General features: G+C 34.4%; 1 protein-coding gene and 1 pseudogene across 1 annotated transcript in view; one reads left to right on the top strand and one right to left on the bottom strand.

The window, feature by feature from the left end:
- LRCH3 (leucine rich repeats and calponin homology domain containing 3) overlaps positions 1 to 22726 on the top strand; it is a 209431-nt gene that overhangs the window by 53066 nt on the left and 133639 nt on the right. The window contains 1 exon segment of the mRNA XM_037837445.1: positions 22344 to 22488. Within this exon segment, the coding sequence (XP_037693373.1) occupies positions 22344 to 22488 (145 nt within the window).
- On the bottom strand, positions 19811 to 21172 carry LOC119509810 (annotated as a pseudogene).

Raw genomic sequence — 22726 nt, 5'->3', positions numbered from 1 at the left:
GACCTCTCGACTCCATTTGAAACTTCTCAGCCACTGAAGCTTTATTTTGTTTCATTTCGCATCCCCCCCTTTTGGTCAAGAAGATGTTCTCAATCCCATGATGCTGTGTCCAGATTCATCCCTGCGAGTCATATACTGTGTTGCCAGGGAGATTTACACCCCTGGGAGTCAGGTCCCATGAAGGGGGGAGGGCAGTGAGATCACTTGCCAAGGTGGCTTAGTTAGAGAGAGAGGGCCACATCTGAGCAACAAAGAGGTACTCAAGGGGAGAATCTTAGGCACAATTATAAGCAGGTTTAGCTTCTCATTTGCAGTAACACGCTTCATAGGGGCAAGCCCCAAGACAGAGGGCTCTGCACGTCCAGCCGTCAGTCCCCAGTGTTTGTGAGAACCTCAGCAACAATCCAGGTGAGGAAGTCCAACACCTCCACATCCTCCCCCATCTCCTCAGGGGTTCCCCAAATATATAATTTTATTCTCCACCCACATTACTTTGGGACGTGTTGCTGTTTCACTCTAACCTATACAGACCTGCCATATCTCACTTCCTATTCAAAGTTCCATGTAATTGCAGTGTTTGAACAAACTGACTGTAGATGTTATATTGTTTAGAAAATGTAGATCTTACACCAAATAAAAATTTCTTCCCTTGGTCTCACATGGAAGTTGAAGTTTTAACACACAGTCATTTCAACCTTTACCCTTTGGCCCAATTTGCCCTAGTCTTAACCAGATCTGCTTCATTCATATCTCTAATTGAAGTCTGGGCTCTATTTCAGCTTTTTTTTAACAGTTCCTGTATGTGTTAATACTGACATTCATATCTGCCAAGCTCTAGCTCTGAATTTCAGGTGTCACACAGATACCCAATGTTCCAGAGACCAATCAGGTTATACACCAAGGGATCAACATCTCAGAGTTTGGAGATAGCCATTACAATTCAGGAATAGATTTGACTGCTTTAAGAGCTTACGATCTAGGGAGCGTTATAATAATCATTTACCTGTTAGGCTGTGCTCTAAGATTCAATTCTGAGTTTACACATTGTAGTTAGTCCATATGGGTGAAGCATTATAGTGTTTGCCTTTTTTTCTGGCGTACTTCACCCAACATGCTGTCTACAGGATCCATTCACCTCCTTGTGTGTCTCACAACTTCACTCCTTCTCATAGTTGCTCAATATTCCATTGCATGCATACACCACTGTCCACCATTCTGTTCCTCAGTCAGTGTACCCTTAGGCCACTTCCATCCACTGCAAATCATGCATACTGCCTCCATAAACACCAATGTGCAAATGTCCATTCATGTCTCTGCTCTCAGAGACATGTACATACCCCATAATGAGGTTGCAGGACCTTATGGCCCCCACATGCTTAGATCCTTGTGGAACCACCACAGTGACCTCCAGAAAGGCTACACCATTCTGCCTCCTCATCATCAGTAAATAGGTACATCCCTCTCTCCACGTTTTCTCCAGCACTTTTACCCTTATTTATATTTTTTCCTACAATTTCATAGAAATATATTCACATAACATACAATTATTCACAATGTATAATCAGCTGTTTACGGTATCTTCATATAGTTGTACGTTTATCACCACAGTCAGCACTTGAACATATTGATTACCATGAGCTAAATGGCATTTTAAATTACATAAATTCACTACTTTATTAAAAATAAAAATTATAAACAATTTTTAAAAGGCCATAAGTCTGGTAAAACTAGTATGATTTCTAGAAAAAAAGCATTAGAAAATATTCTAATTTCTGACCTCCCTGGGTGACATAATTTCTATTAATAACTAAAATAAAATTATTTTTATTACATTCTCTTTTCCATGAGAATGGCATTGTGGTTGAAAACAAACAAAAAAAAAAGATAACAAAGTACAGAGTTTTTTAAATGTGACAGATTTAAAGAATGGGTCTTAAAAGTTTAACATACTTTTATCAGTCATCACAGTACCTTCATTTAATGAGTAGCTATTTATGTTCTCTGTCCTTGGTATTATTCTTTAGCTCACAGGAAACACCATGAACAGTATCACTGTAGATTGTTACACAGTTTTAAAATCATATTTAAAATTATTTTTATGTAATTATTTAATACATTGACTCCCTTAAGATTTTTACTTTTTAATTTACTTCATATTGGAATGTGTTCTGAATTTTTTTTTATAGTTTTCATTTATCATTTCTTTGTGTTAAAGGATATTATTTCTTTGAATTAAAAAGAAATTGTATTGCTCAGTGTTAAAATCTCTTACACAGAATATTTGTCACATTCCAGATCCTTGTAGCATTCATAGCAGTGACTCTTCTCATAGAAAGTGATAGCACTGTTTATGTGGATATTGCATAATGGGCTTTATTTGGAAAGGATGATGTCAGTGCGTGGGATGGCCTGAAGGAGTTATTAGAAGAACATAAGACTTTTGACTGCTTGCATTTCTTAATAAATGCCATACTGTTGAACGTATTTATTTGTGTTTGCACTGGAATGAACCTGTTTTCCTGGCTTCACTTAGAGATTTAAAGAAATAAGTCCAACTCTCATAATTATATAGCCAAATAGAATGAAAAATTAAACATTTTTCTCCTTGGTAAAGCAAACAACATAGAGGTTAAGAAGTAAAGAAATTAATAAGCAACTGATGCATATTTTGAGACTAATTTTTGAGATTTAACATTCAGGAATACTTTGGATTTTTGTTTCTGTAATTTGTCTATTCATTTAGTTGCTGAGGCATGGGATATGGTTGTTATCACTAAAAAAGAGACATTACATTTTTTTTTTCTTACTTTGAGTAGTATCCATTTGATTTTTAATTAATCTCAAAGAGGTTTTGGTGCTTTGGTTGTTATCTGACCCTGGTGCATAGGTGTATCTCGTACAACATTTTCTTTATCAAGGATCCTTTTTTATATTCCCCTTAATGGAGCCCACATTTTAAAAATTTATTGATTACTTAGCAAATAAGCCTTGTTTATTCAGAAATAATTAATCTTCCAATTTTTAATAAGCATAAAATAGCTAATTAGAGATTTGATCAGCATGAAATACCCAATGTTAGCACAGAGTTTGCTTAATTCTGGCAATTAAACTTGACCTTTTAATAAGATCAAGTATTGTGTTAGATGCTAAAGGCAGGAAGCTCTTGGTCTCAAGGAACTTAAAATGAATGAATTCCAGTACCATGTGATAATTACTATGTTGGAGTAATAGGAGAAACATAGTGGGAGAAGACCTTGAATGCATGGGTAAGTCAAAGGAAATATAGTAAGTTGAATTTGTGATAGCTCTTGAAGGAGGGTCAGGAGTTTGCCAAATTATCAAGCTAGGGAGAGAGCATGACTTTCAGGGTTACTTCCTTTCAGAGGGTCCCTAGGGTTTGGAATCACTGGTATATATGACTCCAAAAGACTGGAGGGTAGGGAAGATCAGCTTCTGTGAATAAGAGAGAAAAATTAAGATGATCATTGAGTAAATATCCTAAAAAGTGTCTTACAATATACATTTATGATAATAAGCAATCCGCAATGGCCAAACATCTATGTTTTGCCCAGGAAGTTTGGGAAGAATGCCCCTTGGTTCCTTTTCCTGTGGGCCTTAGGTAACCTGCTCTTTTAAGTGCTGCTAAAACTCTGAAGAACTCTATTTAGAATTGAACAAGTTCAAGCTGACCTGTTGTGAGTGTGAAGAACTTGAGCTTAAACTAAAAATAGTTGTATTAAGTGGTTCGGCTGGATTTAATTTACCTTGGTTGGGTGAGAGGAAGTGATTTCAGGCACCTTCAGTATAAAAGTCAGACACTGGTCTGAGAAAAAAAAAGATTGCTCAAGGCACCTATAGGAAGGGTTAAGAATGTTGATTGCAATTATATGACTGCATCTGAAAGAAGGGATTTGCGCCGACCCGCATAGCCTGGCTTACCTGAGAGCAAATAGTTTGTTGAGATAAATGATGAAACAATACATAGATATTTAAGGTCATTTTCTTTTAAAAGATTTAAGTCAATAAGAAACCATTGTGTTACAAGGAATCTACTATTTCTTTGGTTTCTTGTTTTGTTAGTAAAATAATTAATTTCTTTTCTGGACCTTATGGCCCTTAGAGTCTCTAACAGAAATAGAAAGCCCTCAGTTTTAGAAAAGGAACAAGGAGCAGGGAGAATCCTTATTTATATGTAAATTTAGTGGTATGAGTCTTTTTTTTTTTTGAGAATGCCATTTTTATATTAACATTTATTCACACACCATACAATCATCCAAAATATACAGTTGATCACATTACCATCATAGAGTTCATTCATCACCCCGATCTATTTTTTTAACATTTTCCTTGTACCAGAAAAAGTGAAAATAAGAGTAAAAAAAGAATACCCAAACCGTCCTCCCCCGCCCTATTTTTCCTTTAGTTGTTTTGCCCCCGTTTTTCTACTATCCATCCATCCACTGGATAAAGGGGAGTGTGAACCAGAAGGCTTCCACAATCACATTGTCACCCTTGTAAACTACATTGTTATACAATTGTCTTCAAGAGTCAAGGCTACTGGGTTGGAGTTTAGTGGTTTCAGGTATTTACTACTAGGTATTCCAATTCATTAAAACCTAAAAAGAGTTATCTGTATCGTGCATAAGAGTGCCCACCAGAGTGACCTCTTGGCTGTTTTGGAATCTCCATCCCACAATGCTGGGTCCAGATTCCTCCCCGGGAGTCATATTCCACATTGCCAGGGAAATTTACACCTCTGGGTGTCAGATCCCATGTAGGAGGGAGGGCAGTGATTTCACCTGCCAAGTTGGCTTAGCTAGTGAGAGAGGGAGTGGTATGAGTCTTTGTGCTTACTTTTCATTTGTTGCTATATCGAATTCTTTTTCTTAAACATCTGTTTAGTTTGTTTTCCAACTTTTTTCTGTATTAGAGAAGTTGTAGGTTTACAGAATAGTCATGCATAAAATACAGGATTCCCATATACAACCCTATTATTAACACCTTGCATTGGAGTGCGACCTTTGTTACAATTGATGAAAACACATTCCTAGAATTGCGCTTAACTGTAGTCCATGGTTTAACTTAGGGTCCACTGTTTGTGTAGTGCAGTCCATGGATTTTTTTTTAAATTTTTATTCTGTTACCATATATACAACCTAGCGTTTCCCCTTTTAACCAGATTCAGATATATATTTCAGTGCTGTTAATTACATTCACAGTGTTGTGCTACCATCACCATCATTGTATAGATCTTTCAAAACTAAAGATTTACCAAGATTATTTATGGTGAAATACGTTAATACATTTCTTGAATTGGTGTGTTTTTGAGTAGACCAGTTTCTTTCACGTAGTGAAGATCATGGAAAAATCTAGAGCAGATAAAATACAAAAAGAATGAGAGATTAAATAGTTTAAATGTCTCGCTACCATGTTGTATGAATGATATGTCCAACAGAGTCTCAAACTGCATGTCTGAAATTATGTTCTGAATTCTTCAACATTTGGAAATAACGGCAATCCATCTGTGAAACTCCTCATATTCAGGTGTGTAGGTTTTCTTCAGTATATATCTCTTCTAAAACAGTATGACTTTTGGTTTCAGAGTATACAAATTATGAATTGTTCCAATTAATGATAATTATAAAACTAGAGGTTGGAAATAGAAAGAGGAGGTAAATCCAAAAGATTAAGAACAAAGAGAGATTGTATTTGGTGGAACCTGGGAGAAAACAGATGGCTCAGGAAAAGTAATCCCTCTTTATAATTGAGAGCAAGACAGGTGTGCCCACATTATTATTTTGTATTAATACAGCTTCAGTGATATACTTGGTATCTCAAACCTTTTCTTTCATTCACACAATGGTGCTCTATACTTTTGTTTTCTCTTCAAAGAAGCATCTGAACACTTGCATTTGCAGATTCCTGTCCAAAGGCATCCGTATCTAAGTGGGTTTTTTAAGTTGATCAAATATTTTCATGTTATAGCCTTCTGAAAATGTTTTTCTTCACTCACCTAGAGTGGTTTCCACACACTTGTTACCAGTTAACTATGAGTATGACTAGTTTTACTAATTACAGTAAAGGTATATATCTAGATTAAAGCTTTCATAAAAGTTTAAACCAACCAATAAATTATCAACTTGATTCAACAGTATTCTTGAATCTTTCTTCACAGGGATTGTGTTCAGTAACTCAGTGGTGAAATACTGTTGCTATGAATTGATATTGTAATCAATAAAGTGCTTTTAACCAGAAAAAATAAAAAATAATAAAGAGCAAGACAGGTGAATTGTAATTAGAAGGTTCAGTAACCCTGTACTATAATTTGGCTGAGCATTATAATGGAAAAAGTAGATGATAATGATGAGCACTTACTATGTGCCAGAAAGTGTTTACATATGCTAAACTATTTCATCATTACAACACTATAAGATTAAATTTGCTATTCCTATCCCTTGTTTACAGATAAGAAAACTGAAGCATAGAATATTTAAATAATTTGTTCAAGGTCATACAGTCTGTAAATAGCAAAACCAAGGAAACAAACTCCAGACTTCATAGACTGTACCCCTCACCATTATGCAAGACTGCTTCTCTAATGCTATATGGGGATTAAGTTAGAAAAATACCTGGGAAGAAGTGCCATTCCAGTTAAATGTTTCCCCAAAGCTTTTTTCTGGCTTAAGAATCCATATTGTTGTTATGTCTTTGGGCTCCATGTTTGACCCCCGAAAGTAGGAGTCAGCCAATCCTAATTCATGAAATTGTAACGTTATTGAGCAGTTAGTAGAGAACCTAGAAAAAAAGTACCTCTTAGCATGCCTCTTATAAAAAAAAGTAACAGTTGAAAGCATCTTGCTGACAGTTCTAGGGCAGATATCCTGAAATGTTCTAGAGATTAATATGGTAATAAGTGGTAGAGCCACAACTAAAATCTGATGATATCATAGTTCTCATTTAAGAAATAATTTTTCTCTAAACTGTGTTGTTTTAGGATAGTTTTTAAAGTTTTGAAAGCTCTTTTATTGGCAGTAAGTGATCAGCAGTATTTCAAGAAGAAAGAAAATAAACAGAATTGGATCACAGTTTAGGATGGTTGTTGTCGACTCTAAAATTGAGTCCATTTTCCAGTCTTACATGAACCTAGAACCCATTGTAGACAGAAATGCGTCTTCATTCCTGAGTAAGGTAAGACGGCCTTTTAGGTTGTTTGGTCTTTTGTTTTCCCTGCATTATTTGAACAGGAAAAATATGTAATGTATTTGAATGATATCTAAAAATCAATGAGGGGAGAAAAATAAAATTAGAAGGAAAATTGCTAGAATATATATGTATATGTGTATGTAAATATATACATTTCCTTTCTCATCATTAAGATCTAAGATTAATACTTAGTGGTTTTGTTGTCAAATATTTCTTAACTTCAGCTAACATAGGTCTCATTACATATAGCCATATGTTTTGTGGTGATTTAAATCTGCAAGTTCATTAAGTACCCTTTTCTGTCTTCCACATTAGTGCAGATTGTTGTTTTTCTAATTATCCTGCTAAAACATAACTAGAGTGCCCCCTTTTCCAGCCTTCAAAAGTAATCTTTTTCACCGCCCTTCCAGCCCAGAAAGGCCCTTTAGAGCCCTGCCTGCTACCTGGTCCTAAAACCAATGCCGATTGTTTTAGGTTTTTGTTGCAGCAACACTCCAGATCCCAATTACTGTTTTGGTTATCTGTTGCTGTGTAACAGACTACCCCAAAGTGCCATGGCTTAAAAATAAACAATCATTTATTCTGCAACTTCCCTTGGGATTGGTGGCTTTTCCCTCCTCTACACGTATACCCAAATCCAACTCCCCATAGAAGTTTCTGTTGTAATGGTGAGAAATAGCTGATTCCAGAACTGCAGCAAAGAAGTTAGAAGATAAGCCTGGAACATCTTGTTGTGCCAGAATATAAGAAAATACAAAAAAAAAAAAAAAAAAAAAAAAAAAAGGGGGCATATAAAAAAAACACAGAAGCTTGCCTGTAGGGGGGTTCCCATAGTCAAATCTGGGACAATTTGACCATCAAAATAAAGGACAGTAATGGATGATAAAATAAAAGTTCAAGGGTCCATGCAGATAATATATAAATAGTTAAATTATATATATATTTATGTATTTTTTTTAAACAGGAAGGGATGTCATCAATCAAAATCATATTATACTGCAGAATGTAAAAAAATGGTCCAAAGTCATATGTATATATCCCTAAAGTGGCACATAACACTTTATTTTACAGTTGTAACCCATCTCAGCCTTTTAAAAAATATATATAAAATATTTTATCTATAGTTTGACACACATAATATGTAGTTTTTTTTTCCCTCAATAGTTAGATTTTATTACTTTATGTAAATTATTTATCATTTGTTTGTTTGGAAATAAATTATTTTCATTTCAGCTTGTATAGTATTTCTTTAAACATAAAAAGCCGTAAAGGTAAAATTGTATCTTCGCCCTTTTTTACTGTTAATAATGTAGTTGTACTATAGATAGAGGACAGGATATCTTACTCATTTCTGAGTCCATAGTTTTTGTTTCATACATTCATTTGCTAATTCTTTGAACAAATATTTCATTAAGCTCATATTACATGCTCTCTCCTGGGTGCCAAGTATACAGTATACAGAGTTGAACAAAACAAACACAGCTCCTACCCTAATAGCATAGTAGTAGAGTCTAATTAAATATTTGCTGTGTGAATCTACGGTGATTGTTCTTATGCAATCCCCACCTCTAAAAAGTACCATATAGAGGTGAGTGCTCCACAGTCTGAGATTACTGTTAAGGAACTTTTGCTGTTTTTAAAGCTTTTTTCTTTAACATTTTATTTTAAAAGTTACAGTACCTTTCAGATGAGTTTACCTTGAAGGGTAGGATTTTTGTAAATTAGGAAAATAATCAGTAGTTTGATTGCAAAATAGATGCTTAAAACTTTTTTCATTCATATAGTTCTTTTAGCTAATTGGAACTTCCATAATATTTTCCTTTGTCAAAAGTTTTCTCATATTTTTATCAGGCAAAAATAGACTTTTTCTGCTTTGGTCAACTGAATAATATGTCCAAGGACTGTGCCAAAGATTGCTATAATTGTTGGCTTATATCACTGGCATTTGAAAAAAAGATAGTGGCTGGTAAAAGGCCAAGGCCACATTCATGATGTGATACATAGAAGTAATTTAATATTTTCACTACAAAATTGTTTATGAACCATCTCCATTACAAAATTGTTTATGATCCAGTTTGTGGCTTTTTACAATAATTGGCAAATCTTAATTGAGTTTTCTATCTGTAAAACAACATAAGATTGATTACCCTGAAATAGAGTTGGAAACTTAGCAGGCTTGTGTGGTAGTGTTATCTGTATGTCACTCTAGTGACACAAAGATACAGTAATTTCTTTGTTTAATATTACTGAAGAATAAGGAATGGTTTTAAATCATTTTTAATGTAAATCTTTAAATAAATGTTTTCTACATTTTCTTGACTTTTAAAGCTGAGTATACAGAACATAATTTTACTTATTTTTGGTGACCAAATATTATTATAAATTACTGTATTGTACTGCTGTATTTTATTGCATTGTATAATACCCTGTAATTTGGGAGATTTTGTTGTTTGGTTTTGTTCTCTTGGAGTCAGCCATGTGAAGCTGGCATTATGCTTGTCTCTATGTAAAAACATAATGGAATTGTGTTGCTTTTGCATTTTACAGTATAAAAAGTGATTTTCCACACATTTTATTTAATACTTAGAATAATCCTAAGAGGCAATGACAAAGGAGGTGAAGAGAAATGGATGAATTCAAGATACGTTTGGACCAAGAAACTGACATTGTTTGCTGATAGGATTAGATTGCTGAAAAGAGAAAGGGTCGGTGATGATTACAGAATTCTGACTTAAGCAACTGAGTGGATGTAAGCATTATGTACCAAGAGAGAGAATATTGGAAAAGAAACGTATTTGCAAGTATATGGCATTATTGTAAAGTTAGTCCTCAAAAGCTAAGAAATTACCCCCCACCCCATGGAAAAACATGAGATAATTTTCAAGCATACACACTCAGAATACTGCCTATGAATGCTTATTTCCTACATCAGTTCAGTTGCCAACTCAAGGGAGCTCAAATTTTGCATCTATTTTTATTTCCTTAGTTGGAACTTTGAATGATTAATGAAATTGGAAGTATCAGTCACTGGTATAGTTATGCAGTTTGTTATATTGAACACAATTGACAAATTGAGGTTCTAATAGTAAGAAAAAGCAGAGACAATGGATATTTAAAGGGCAATGAATTTTGTCTCCCACAAATAACATGACCCTTTGAAAAATCCAAATATATTGAGTATTTATGTTAAATATAAATAAAGTGTCCCATTATAGATTGTCAATTTTTAAAAAGCAAAATCTATTTATATACTGTTTATAAGAAACTCATTCAAAACATAGGGCTGCAGAAAGGTTGAAATTAAAGATAGGAAAAGATATTCTATGTAAACACTGATTGTATTAGTTTTCTTTGCTGTATAACAAATTACCACAAACTTAGGCACTTAAAGTATTTCATGTTTCTGTGGGTCAGGAGTCCAAGCACAGCTTAGCTGGGTACTTGCAAGGCTGCAGTCAAAGTGTTATCTGGGACTGAGTACTCATCTGGAGACTTGATTAGCAGTCCACTTCCAAGCTCTCTCATATTGTTGTCAAAAAGCAGCTGTATAATTTATGTCAATTTGTTTTTTCAAAGCCAGCAACAAAGAGAGAGACTCTAGAGTAAGTCTGCTAGGAAGACATAGAGTATTATATAAGATAATCACAAGAGTGACTTTCTGTTCTTTTCCATATTCCACTGGTTAGAAGCAAGTCACAGGTCCCACCCATGCTTAAGAGGGGGATGGATTATACAGGGCATGAACACCAGGAGGCAGGAATCATGGAAGCCACATTAAAATTTGTCCACCACACCAAATAGCATTGCTAGGGATAATAGGGGTAATTTCATAATTAAAAAAGTTTCAATTCACCAGGAAGATATAATAATTTTAAATGTTATATATACCTAATAGGAAAGCACCAAAAAAAAAAAATAATAATAATAATAAAGAAAAGGTTGAAAGAGTTACAGGGAAAAATACACAAGATGACTGAATAACAATGGAAGATTGTAATATATCTCCCTCTCTCCACAATTGATAGAACAAGCTGACCAAAAAAAAAAAAAGTAAGAATATTACTTTGACAAATGTAATCAAACAATTGTAACATAATAGACATATTAGAACATTATTCCCAATGTCCTTTTCAGACTCACATGGAATATTTATAAAAATTGACCACATGCTGTACCATAAAGAAAGTCTCAACAAACATGAAAGGATTGAAATCATGTAGAGAATAATGTCTTAACACAATACAGTTGCTAAAAATCATTAACAAAAAGGTAACTAGAGTATTAATAATTAGAATTTAAAAACTCATGAGATACAGCTAAAGAAGCATTTGGAGGGAATTTTTTAACTTTAAATGCAAATGTTTGAAAAGAAATATGTCTAAACATTCATAGACTAAGCATTTCAAGCAATTATAGAAAGAATAGCACAACCTCCTTCCTCAAATAGAAAAAGGAGATGATGTAAATAGGAGCAGAAATTAGCAGCATGGGAGCATAGGAAATACACAATGAATAGGGTTAACAAAGCCAGAGTTGATACTTTGAAAACACCTAATGATATTGACAAACCTTTGAAGAGATTGTTCAAGAAAGAAAGAAGATAAATTAACCAAAATAGATTACATCACTACAGATGCTATAGATATTAAAAAGATAAGAGATACCATGAATAGCTTCATGCCAATAAAATGGAAAACTCTGATAAAAATGGCAAACTCCTAGAAAATTATAACATAAAACTGACTCAAGAAGAAATATAAAACCTCAGTAGTACTATAAGTATTAAAGAAATTCAATCAGTAGTGAAAAAGTTTCCTTCAAGGAAAACTCCAGGCCCAACTGGCTTCACCAGTGAATTCTAACAAGCCTTTAAAAAAGGAGATGATTTGAAATCAATATGAACCCTTTCAGTCAGTAGAAAAATAGAGACTACCCCCAAACTAAATTTTATGAGAACTGCACAACCTTGGTATTGAACCCTGACAAGATTAGTGTGAGATGGGAAAATTACAGTCCAAACTCATTAATTGTCATAAATGCAAAAATCTTGAACCAAATATTAAACTGAATCCAGCTAATATAAAGGATAATACATCATGACCAAGTTGGGTTTATCTCAGGACTGCAAGATTTGTTTAACTTTAGAAAATCAGGTAATTTTATTCCACATTAATAGAATAAAGAATTAATGGAAAGGAAAAAAATAATTCCAAATAAGTGGAATAAAAGGTAAAATTTAATTCCACATTAATATAATGAAAGATGACAATCTTATGATCATCTCAATAGATGGAGAAAAAGAGATTGATAAATTCAACCTCCCTTACTGATTTTAAAAAAAATCCTAGCAAACTAGGAATAGGAATAAATTTCCTTAATCTGATAAAGAATATCTACAGAAATCCTTTGAGATGAGGAACAGGACAAGGATGCCTTCTATCACCACTTTTTAAAACATTGTATTGGAGGGCCTAGCCAGCACAGTAAGAGAAGCAAGTAGGTAAATAAATGATAAATAAATAAATAAACAAGGATCAGAAAAGAAGAAACAAAACTTTCATTTTTCATAGAACCATATGATTATGTAAAAGAATGATCCAGAAGAATCTATAGATAAATTATATGAGCTAATAAAAGAGTTTACCAAGGATACCGTATGCAAAATCAGTATACTAGAATCAATTTTATTTCTATATATGAATAAAAGAAAATGAAATTTTAAAATTATGTATCATTTACAAATAATATGGACCTTGGAATAAATCTAATAAAAAATATATAGAACTTCTCTGAGGAAAATGATATAATATTGTTGAGGGGCATTAAGGAAGGCTTTGGTTAATTAATGGAGAGATAGAGATACTATGTTCATGGATTGAAAGATTCAGTATTGTAAAGATGTCATTTCTTCCCAAATAGATTCACTGCAATCCCAATAAAAATCTCAAAAAGTGTTTTTAAGAGATTTAACTAGCTCAATCTACAATACACACTTGAAGAACTACAAAGAGGTAGGAATAAATACTCCACTAGATATTAAGACTTGTTTTAAGCTATAGTAACTTAAGATTCTGTGATATTGATGTAAGGGTAGACAAATAAAGCAATGGAACAAGTGAGGAGTCCCCAAACAGATGCACATAAATATGAACAGCTGATATATGACAGAGATGTTATAGAAAAATAACTATTAATCACTGTCACCAGGACAATTGGATATTCCTTTGGAAGAAAATGAAATTGGCCTCTTGTCTCATATTATACAAAGTAAATAAATAAATAAATTCCTTGTAGAATAAATACACATGGAAGAGAATATCTTTATGACCTTGGGATAGAGAAAGATTTAAAACAGGATAAATTACTAACAGTAAAGGAAAATATTAATTAAAAAATGTTTGCTCTATTAAAATTAAAGACTTCTGCTCATCAAAAGACACCATGAAGAGTGAAAATTCAAACTACGGAGTGGGAGAAGATATTTGCAAAACATGTAACTAACAACTCTTTCAAGATTTTTAAAGATCTACAAACCAAAAAAAATCAGGCAGTCACTTCACAAGAAAGGAAATCTAGATGGCCAGTAAACATATGAAAAGATGTTCTACCTCATTAGTAATCAGGGAAATGAAAATTAAAATAACAATGAAGTGCCATTGTACAAAAATTGAAGCATGTCATAATAAATGTTGGCAAGGATATGAAGCCACAGAACTCTTCGTACACTGCTGGTGGATGTATAATTTGGTATGACCACTTTGGAAAACAATTTGGCATTCTCTTGTGCAACTGTGAATCTTGTTACAAAATATTTTCACTCCTAGGTACATGTCCTAAATCAATGTGGAATCTTGAGTGTTCATCAGTAGGAGAATGGGTAAATAAAAGATGGATCTTTCATATACTAGAATACTGTGAAACAATAAAGATGAAGGAACAACTGCAGTGTACAGCTATATGAATGAATCTCAAATAATGTTGCATGAAAGTTACAAAATAATACACGTTTAGTGTGTTTCTACTTTAGAAAGTTCAGAGGTGTAGTAGGCAGAATAATAACCCTCTCAAAAACACGTCGGTGTCCTAATCTCACTAACCTGTGAATATGTCAGTTTACGTGGCAAAGAGAAATTACGGTTGCTGATCAACTAACTTTAAAATAGGAAGGTTATCATGGATTCTTGGGAGAGGGGGAGCAGCAGTTTATAATAAAGATCCTTAAAAGTGGAAGAGGAAGGCAGAAGAGAGAGAACCAGAGAGATGGCAGCATGAGAAGAACTTGGGCCAATGTTGCTAGCTTGAAGATCTAGGAATGGGTCCATGAGCCAAGGACTGCCAAAACTGAAAAAGAAAAGGAAATAGATTTCCCCCTATAGCCTCCAGAAGGAATGGCACCTTGATTTTAACCCAGTGAGACCCGTTTTGGACTTTGACCTCCAGAACCAAAAGATAATAAATTTGTGTTTTTTTTAAGACACTGAATTTGTAATAGTTTGTTACAGCAGCAAAAGAAAATGAATGTAAGAGGCAAAACTACAAAGTATAAAGTGTGAAAACTATACAACTATCAAGGAAATGATTATAACAGAATATCACAGATGGTTCTGTCTATTGGGGAGGGAAAGGGGTTACAATCAGGAAAAGCAACACTGAGATTTCTGGGGTACTGGCAATGTTTTGTTTCTTTGAATGTGTATGTTTTTATGCAGTCTTCTGCATGTATGAAACTAACCAGCATTGGTTTTTATAACAAGAAAAAGAATTTTAAGAATAAAACATCCATAGTTTTAAGGGGAGGGGGTTCTATTTTATCACATTTTAAGAATAAAACATCCATAATTTTAAGCGGGGGGGGTGTTTCTATTTTATCACATTTTTATTTTCTCCTTGATGGAATATGACAACATATCCTTTACAGACCAATAGTCAGTAATATTTTGCCATATTTTCCATCATATGATCTATGACCAAGTGAATAATTCAGTCTCTTCATTGATGAATTTATAGCATGTAAAAAATTTACTCAATTAACACAAGGAAGAAACTACTTATCCTAAATTGAAATCAAAATACAATTTGAGTGGAAACATGAGAACTCTTAGTCAGAAACTGGTTTCAAAAATAGAAATGTTATGTGTTAAATTAGCTGATTATTTAAAAATGAAGATGTACTTGTTCATGTGATGCATTTTAATGAGCCTAGTGTATCTCTTACTGTCATTTTTTTTCTGTCTTTAGCATGAGGAGAAAAACAAGATTGAAATCATCTATTGCATTCTTCTGGATTTTAAATAATTCTTGTTGTACTTTGTATTAAAGAAATAATTCCCAGTGTTATTCTCTGGAAATTTTTAATCTTAAGTAATGGCTTCTGTTACCTGGGCTTTAACTTTTTCCAGGTGAATATGATAGAGCATTTTGACAAGATGGTGATGTGTTCACCAACTGCAATTACTAACTACACTTCAGAATAAAGCAACTTGGGCTGGCAGGCAGATAGGGCCTGTAGGAAATGCATGAGTACCAGGGATATCCTGGAGTCCAAATGGAAACAAAAGGCAAGAGCCTTGAGGCAATTATCAAAACTTTTGAGTTAGCAGAAATAGTTATACCTGAGAAAGTTTAGTTCCACTCAAAGTACCCTAGCAGCTTGACCTGAGCTCCAGAAATGAAAGCCATTAACTGGCAAAGGAAAATAATTCTCTTAAAGGGAATCCTGCAGCCTGGGAGAAAGTGAATAAGGAGAACATCCAGAACAATAGAACTAATGGAAGAGATAGATGGTAAATTTAACAAACAAAACAAAACAAAAATTGAGTTAATTATAGCATAAAAGTACTAAAACAAAAAGTGAGAAAAAATATTTCTGTGTATGAGCTGATGGAAAGGACAATTACTGTTGAGACCAGAATTCGTGGTCTTGAAGATTAAGGAGAGGAGTATCTCAAAACAAGAAAAAAAAGGAGAAAGAGCAAATGGAGGAGATGCAACAATTAAACATATGATAGAGGAGAACTCTGATTTGAAGAACGATTGAAAGAGCTCACTGACTTCCAGACTAGACTATTGGAGATGATTGGGAGAAAAGAACAGGCTACTTACAAAGGAAAAATAATCAATTTGGCACTGGACTGCTCAATTGTGACACTGGAAACTAGAAGATAGTGGGGTGACATCTACAGATTATCAAGAAAATAAATGCAGACCTAAGAATCCTGTGTCTAGCCAAGATAATCACTTATTATGGTGAAAGCAAGATATTTGCAGATATGCAGGAATTCAGATAATACATTAGTCAGGTCTTCCATCTAGGGATAGTTCTTAGTGAAAGGATTCTCACTAAATCTGAGCAGAGATAGGGTAGATGAAGAGGAGAGAAGACAGTGGTGAGCAGAGGAATCTCTCGGTATATTTAATTAAATCTAAATGCATAATAACGAGAGTGACTATATTTCAGTATATCTCTTTGTATGTATTTCCCGAAAATGTGCAGCTGATCCAGAGACTTGATCAGATTAAGGTTCTGTCCCTTTGGCAAGATAAAGGCAATGTTCTGTTCTTTGAGTAGGAGGCATATAATTTCTGAATGTCTTTTTGTAAAGATAACAGCCATTGGTGCTCAATCCAAAATCCATTAATTCATTGAGTGTTGCAACATGGTGATATTCTTTTTTTTTTAAACTTTTAATTTTGAAATAATTTCAAACTTACAGGACACTTGCAAAATAATACAAACCTATTAGAGAGAATCCCAACATACCACACCAACTTCAGATATCCAGATGCACCAATTTAAACATTTTGCCACCATGGCCCTCCCCAGCCTCCCTCCCTCCTTTACTCCCTCCCTAACGTCACTCAGGGCAGCCAATAGAAGTCACACCAAACCAGGCTGAAGAAGAAAAGATGGTTTATTTACATTGGCAGGAGTCAGGGGAAGCTTTCCCAAATCTGCCTCCCCGAAGTGTTTCTTCAGTTGGTTTTTATGCAGGTTCAGAAACAGAGAGATAATCGTTTAATTAACATGCAACAAGAGTGATAAACAAAAGGCTTATCTATATCTGGGAGGTTTGGGGCAATCTCCCAGTGATTCTTTAATTGGCTAAACCCATTAGAGACAAAGAGAGTTAATCATTTCAGTTAACATGTAACAGGTTTGGAGAACTTCAGTAATTTGGTTACTTCCTGTTTTCCTCAGAAACTAGGTGGCACCTGGGAAAGGTGTCTCTAGGTGTTTAGGGAGATAGATGAAAAGGCTTTATTCATATCTGGGATGTCTAGGGACCCTAGATGAATGCTTATTCAGATCTTGGTGCAGACTTTACATTTACATACTGCTTCAGACTTGATGTTTACAGATTGCTCCTTTGAAAGCATAAGAGCTTCCATTGTAGCCTTCATCCAGCTTTCAAGGTTACATTTTAAGGTACTTTACAATTATCTGCTTGCTTACAGTTTTAAGATTATATTTAAAAAGTCACTGTTCCTCCTTCCCTCCTTCCTTCTCTCCCCCCCCCCCTTTTCTTTCTATCTATCTACTGAACATTTTAGAGCAGGTTGCACACATCATACTCCTTGAACACATAATATTTCCATGTACATGTCCTACAAACAAAATATTCGCTTATGTAATCACCTTAGGTGCAATTATCAAGTTCAAGAAATTTAACAGTAATATAAAGTTTATATTCTATATTCCCACTTATGTCTCAATAATATCTTTTTTTTTTAGACAGTGAAAGATTTTAATATTTTACTCAAAAATTTTCAGTAATTCTTACAAATACCCAGGAACTCTTTCTTTGCCCTGAATTTGGTGTAAGTTGAAAGCGATATTAGTATACTTCTGAGCTTATTTCTCTTCTCCTCTTGACTTGGTCTCATCAAAGTATAGATTCCAAGTTTCAGTAAACATTGAAGCTTGCAATTAATGCTTAAATAGGTATAATTAACAATGAAATTAGAAAAGCAGCTGACTTTTATTACTTTTCTAGGTATGTAGCTCTAGTGAGATCAGTTAAACTGCTGAGAAATTCACCAATACTAGACTGATGGAATTTACTGGGTATGGCTTAGAGTCGCAAAACGTTCTTTCATTTTTAAACTAAGCTGCATTTTAAAACAAGAAGCTCAGAAGGAAGTGAAGAAGTGTAAATAAGGCAAAGGTATGCTAGATGGAGCTTACAAATAAACATTACTTTTTCTTATTATTATGGTTCTAAGTGGAAGTTTTTTATGTTAAATACGTAGACTGTTTCTCATAAATTTCTCCAAAAAAACTTTATATTCAACCATTTGAGAAAAATGTTCTTTTACTTTTGATGAACACAGACAACCTATTGTCATACACACACTGTATGTGAACATATATATATTTATATAACCTGCATAACTATAAACTGTGTGAAAATGGGGCCATCTCATATTTTTAGGTATTCTACCCTGGTGGTTGATAACACAGTATAATTTTCATAAATTTATTCTGTGGACTTAAAGTTAGAAAACCATCCTAACAATTATTTACAATTTATTAACTAACTGATATTCTAATCATGTTACACTGCAAAACTATTCTTATATTATGAATGCTGACACTGTAAGTTGTAAGTTTGGCATGTTAAGCTGGTAACTTTATAAGTCTGATGTTTCAACTGGCATATACAAAAGTAACCAAAACCTGAAGAATATGATGAAAAAAGTAGTTTCTACCACTGAGCATTTCTGTTATTCCCAAGGGTCACAAAAGCACAGGGAATTAAGTGATTTTTGAAGAAAACACTAAACAACAAACAAAAAACCCACTGAGTTTGTATATAGCCTAAAAGGCAAAATCTAAGTTACAAATGTGTTTAACACTGGCAACGGTGAAAGATAATATTAAATTATATACATACAAACTTTCATAGAACTATGATTACATAATACTTCCTACCATAACTTATGTACTTTTCAATAGAAGGTATTCCTGTGGCTTTCTACTAAGGCTCAGATTTTAAAAGAACTTAGTATTTTAAACTTGACTCAAAGTCTAATCAATAGCGTTCCGTAACATAAATCAGAAGCTATGCTTTTGTTTTTTTTTTTAAGGAAATGAAAAATATAATTTACAATTGTTACAGTTCCCCTGCACCCATTGCCATAATAATGACATCTATAAGCAGTTTTTATTGCATTTGAAAACGGTATTTTTTGCAGAACCTTCACTCAGTATCATGGATACTTTTCATGTATGTTTCTACATTTAAAATAAAATATGTAATGTTCAAATGAATTGTTAGAAAGTCCCCAACGTTTCCCTTTTCTAACATTTTCATATCAGGCAAAAACAATTTTTCATCTGGATGATGATATTTACTGATGCAAGCAAATGTGTCTGTAGAAGAATTTGCGCTCTTCTCAGATTCTGTAAGTCTATAAGTAATTTGTGTTTAACTGGAAAATATAGATTCCATCAGAAAACTAAATTTGAATCAAGAAAAATTGGCGATAGCCAAGTTCCTAATAGATTATGAAAGAAAATGACACTGACAGGTGCAGGACTAATATGAACGAAAGTCAGTATGAAAACATTTCTATGACTGACAGGAATGTCATAAATTTGAAGTTCTCAGGTCTCTTCATTGCAGAATGTTGCTGTGTATCTCACAAAGTTTTTCTGATGTCCATTTGCAGAAGGTTTTGTTGTGTCTGAATCAGTATTTGATAACTGAAGTTTATGAAGCCCTAGAGCCTTGAAAAGTTCTTCCTGTAGAGCAGAGGTGAATTTTCTGATCAGACACTATGTTGTCACAATAGCAAAAAGCAGATTGTGGAATAATACAATATAGAAATTTCCCAGCCAATTAAACCTTCTGAGTAGATCAAATCTCCATAGATCAAATCTAGCGATTCCCCAGTGTTCTTGACATTACGGGCAGTGCAGAGCTTAACACTAAGATTGACACACAATTCCCATTGATCTTTGTCGTAGTTGTGCCATCCTTCCTAATAGTAAAGTTTCCAAAAAATCGGGTACTATAGAAACCAACAACAGAGGACACCATAAGATAGAAAATCAAAATGATTTCAGGTGCAGCTCCCAGAAAACCAAAAGTAGAAAGAGAGGCATTTCCTATTTCAGGCCCCCTTGTTCCCTTTGGCATTGCTGTTTCATAAACCAACAGGCAAAGAATATTACAAGCCACCAAGAGGACTGAGATGACTATCTCCATCAGGAGGAGAATCATAACAACAGGATACACCAAATTTCTTTCTCATGCTGAAGCCTTTTGCGCCTCTCTCATTTTTTCTTCAGTCTCTCTACATTTTCAAGTTCTTGTTCCAACTCCCTTATATTGTTGTATTAGTTAGGGTTCTCTAGGGAAATGGAATCAATGAGAGGTATCTATGACTACAAAATTTATAAAAGTGACTCACGCAACTGTGGGTATGCACGAGTCCAAATTCTATAGGGCAGCCAGTCAACTGTCAACTCCAAGGAAGATGTCCGATGAACTCCTCAGGAAACGAACCAGCAACTTTGACGAACTCCTCAGGAAATGCTTCGCTGGGAGCCAAAGAAGTGAAGGTCCTCTATCTGTCTTGCTTATAAGTCTTCACCTGATTAATTGGATTAAATCCAGCCAATTGCATTCTCTCATTGTGAAAGACATGCCCTTTGGTTAGTCATCAGTCGCAGCTGCAGTCAACTGACTGATGATTTAATAAACCAGCCTGTTGGTTTATTAACCAGCCACAAATGTCCTCACAGCAATTGTTAGGCCAGTGCTTGCTTGACCAGACAGCTGGGCACCATCACCTGGCCAAGTTGACACATGAACCTAACCGTCACAATTGTATTCCACCATTGAAGATAGGTAGTTTTGAGGCTGTGAAAATGTCGAAATTAAGGCATCATCAAGGCAATGCTTTCTTCCCGGAGACCAGCTGCTGGCAACCCTGGACTTCTCCGTCCCATGGCAAGGCGCATGGCAGCGTCTGCTGGTCTCTCCCTTCTCTTCTGGGTTTCATTGCTTTCAGCTTCTTGCTTTCGTGGCTTTCTCCTCAATAGTATCCTTTTGAGCTCCCAGTATGTGCACAAGGGTTACACAAGGATTACACTACTCTCTCCAAAACTGGGACCAGGGATACTCACTGGGAGTGAGGGCTGTCTCTGCACCCAGCCCATGAGAGGTGGGGGAGGGGCCAGCCAGGGCACCTCCAGATCCTACTGTTTTAAGTGGTCTTTTTCCTGATTCAGGGCTCACTCCATTACTGCAATCCTTTAACTGTTTTCTGGAGCTTTGAGAAAGATGTTTCTGCCACTTCTTTTTGGTTGCTCAAAACTTCTGTGGGGGATGGAACCCTGAAGCATCTCTCTCCACCATCTTGATCCAGGAAATTTTCTCTATCAATCATAGAATAGCTATAGCTAGAACTTTTTTAAATAGGTTGCTATCCCTCATTTAACTATTTGGTTACTCAGTGATGCAATTCCTATAGGAAAGGCAGGATGTTTTGTTATTTTTCTTAATTTGTTAGTTTTCAAGATAATGAATTGTTTCTCTATCATTTTGTGTGTATGTGTGATTATAAGCTCATGTAGTTCAATATATTTGATAGATTTAAATCCATTGCAATTTTTATCTTTATTGAAACTCACATTGTCTCATCTTTGGCCAATGGGAGCTAAGATGGCTTCTGATTCCTTTTGAAATGACCCTGAGAATCTTTGATAAGTAAAGAAAGGGAACAATACTTTTTATTTTGTTTTGCTTTTCTAAAAACCTCAGAATGTTTTCTTTGCCTTTGGGAAGGTGGATTTTAAGGATGCATTTTTTTTCCTAGTATATTTGGAGCTTAATGATGTGATCTTTGACGTAATTTTAGGCCTTAGAACTTGTATTACTCACCAAGAATAATGATTTTACTTTTTAATATATCTGGAGACTCATAAGGAATCAGCATTCCCCAGTAACAGATTTAGAGACATATGTTAAAATGATAAATTCAGTCGTTTAATAAATATTTGCTTATTTTGGACCAATCTCCATAATAGGTACTCTGAGGAATTCAAACAATCATAACACCTGCTTATCTATTAAACATTTCAATAAAATAAGTTCAAGAACTGATTTTAAATTAATTTTATTTTCTTTCAGACCTGTCACGAAACCGCCTTTCAGAAATTCCTATAGAAGCATGTCACTTTGTATCTCTTGAGAATCTCAACTTGTATCAAAATTGTATTCGGTATATCCCAGAAGCAATTCTAAACCTTCAGGCTCTAACATTCTTAAATATCAGGTAAAGATGTTGTTTGTTTTTTAATTTCTGGTTTTATGTGGTCTTTTCAATTCTTTCTTCCCTTTCACTAAATCTTCATTATCTGTTCATATCAGCAGCATCTATACATGTTCTTAGGTTATATTTCCTGTGTCCCTCAAGTTTTTCCCTTTATTCTTTGGCTTTGCAATAATTAATAAACCCTGCTAGCTGTTAGCCTAATAGACATGCAGCAGTCCTGTAGCAGTGGTTCTCTCAT

This window comes from Choloepus didactylus, chromosome 1 (assembly GCF_015220235.1).
Source record: "Choloepus didactylus isolate mChoDid1 chromosome 1, mChoDid1.pri, whole genome shotgun sequence".
Lineage (NCBI taxonomy): Eukaryota > Metazoa > Chordata > Mammalia > Pilosa > Megalonychidae > Choloepus > Choloepus didactylus.
The sequence above is the reverse complement of the archived record's forward strand: the minus strand, read 5'-3'. Positions and strand labels throughout refer to the sequence as shown.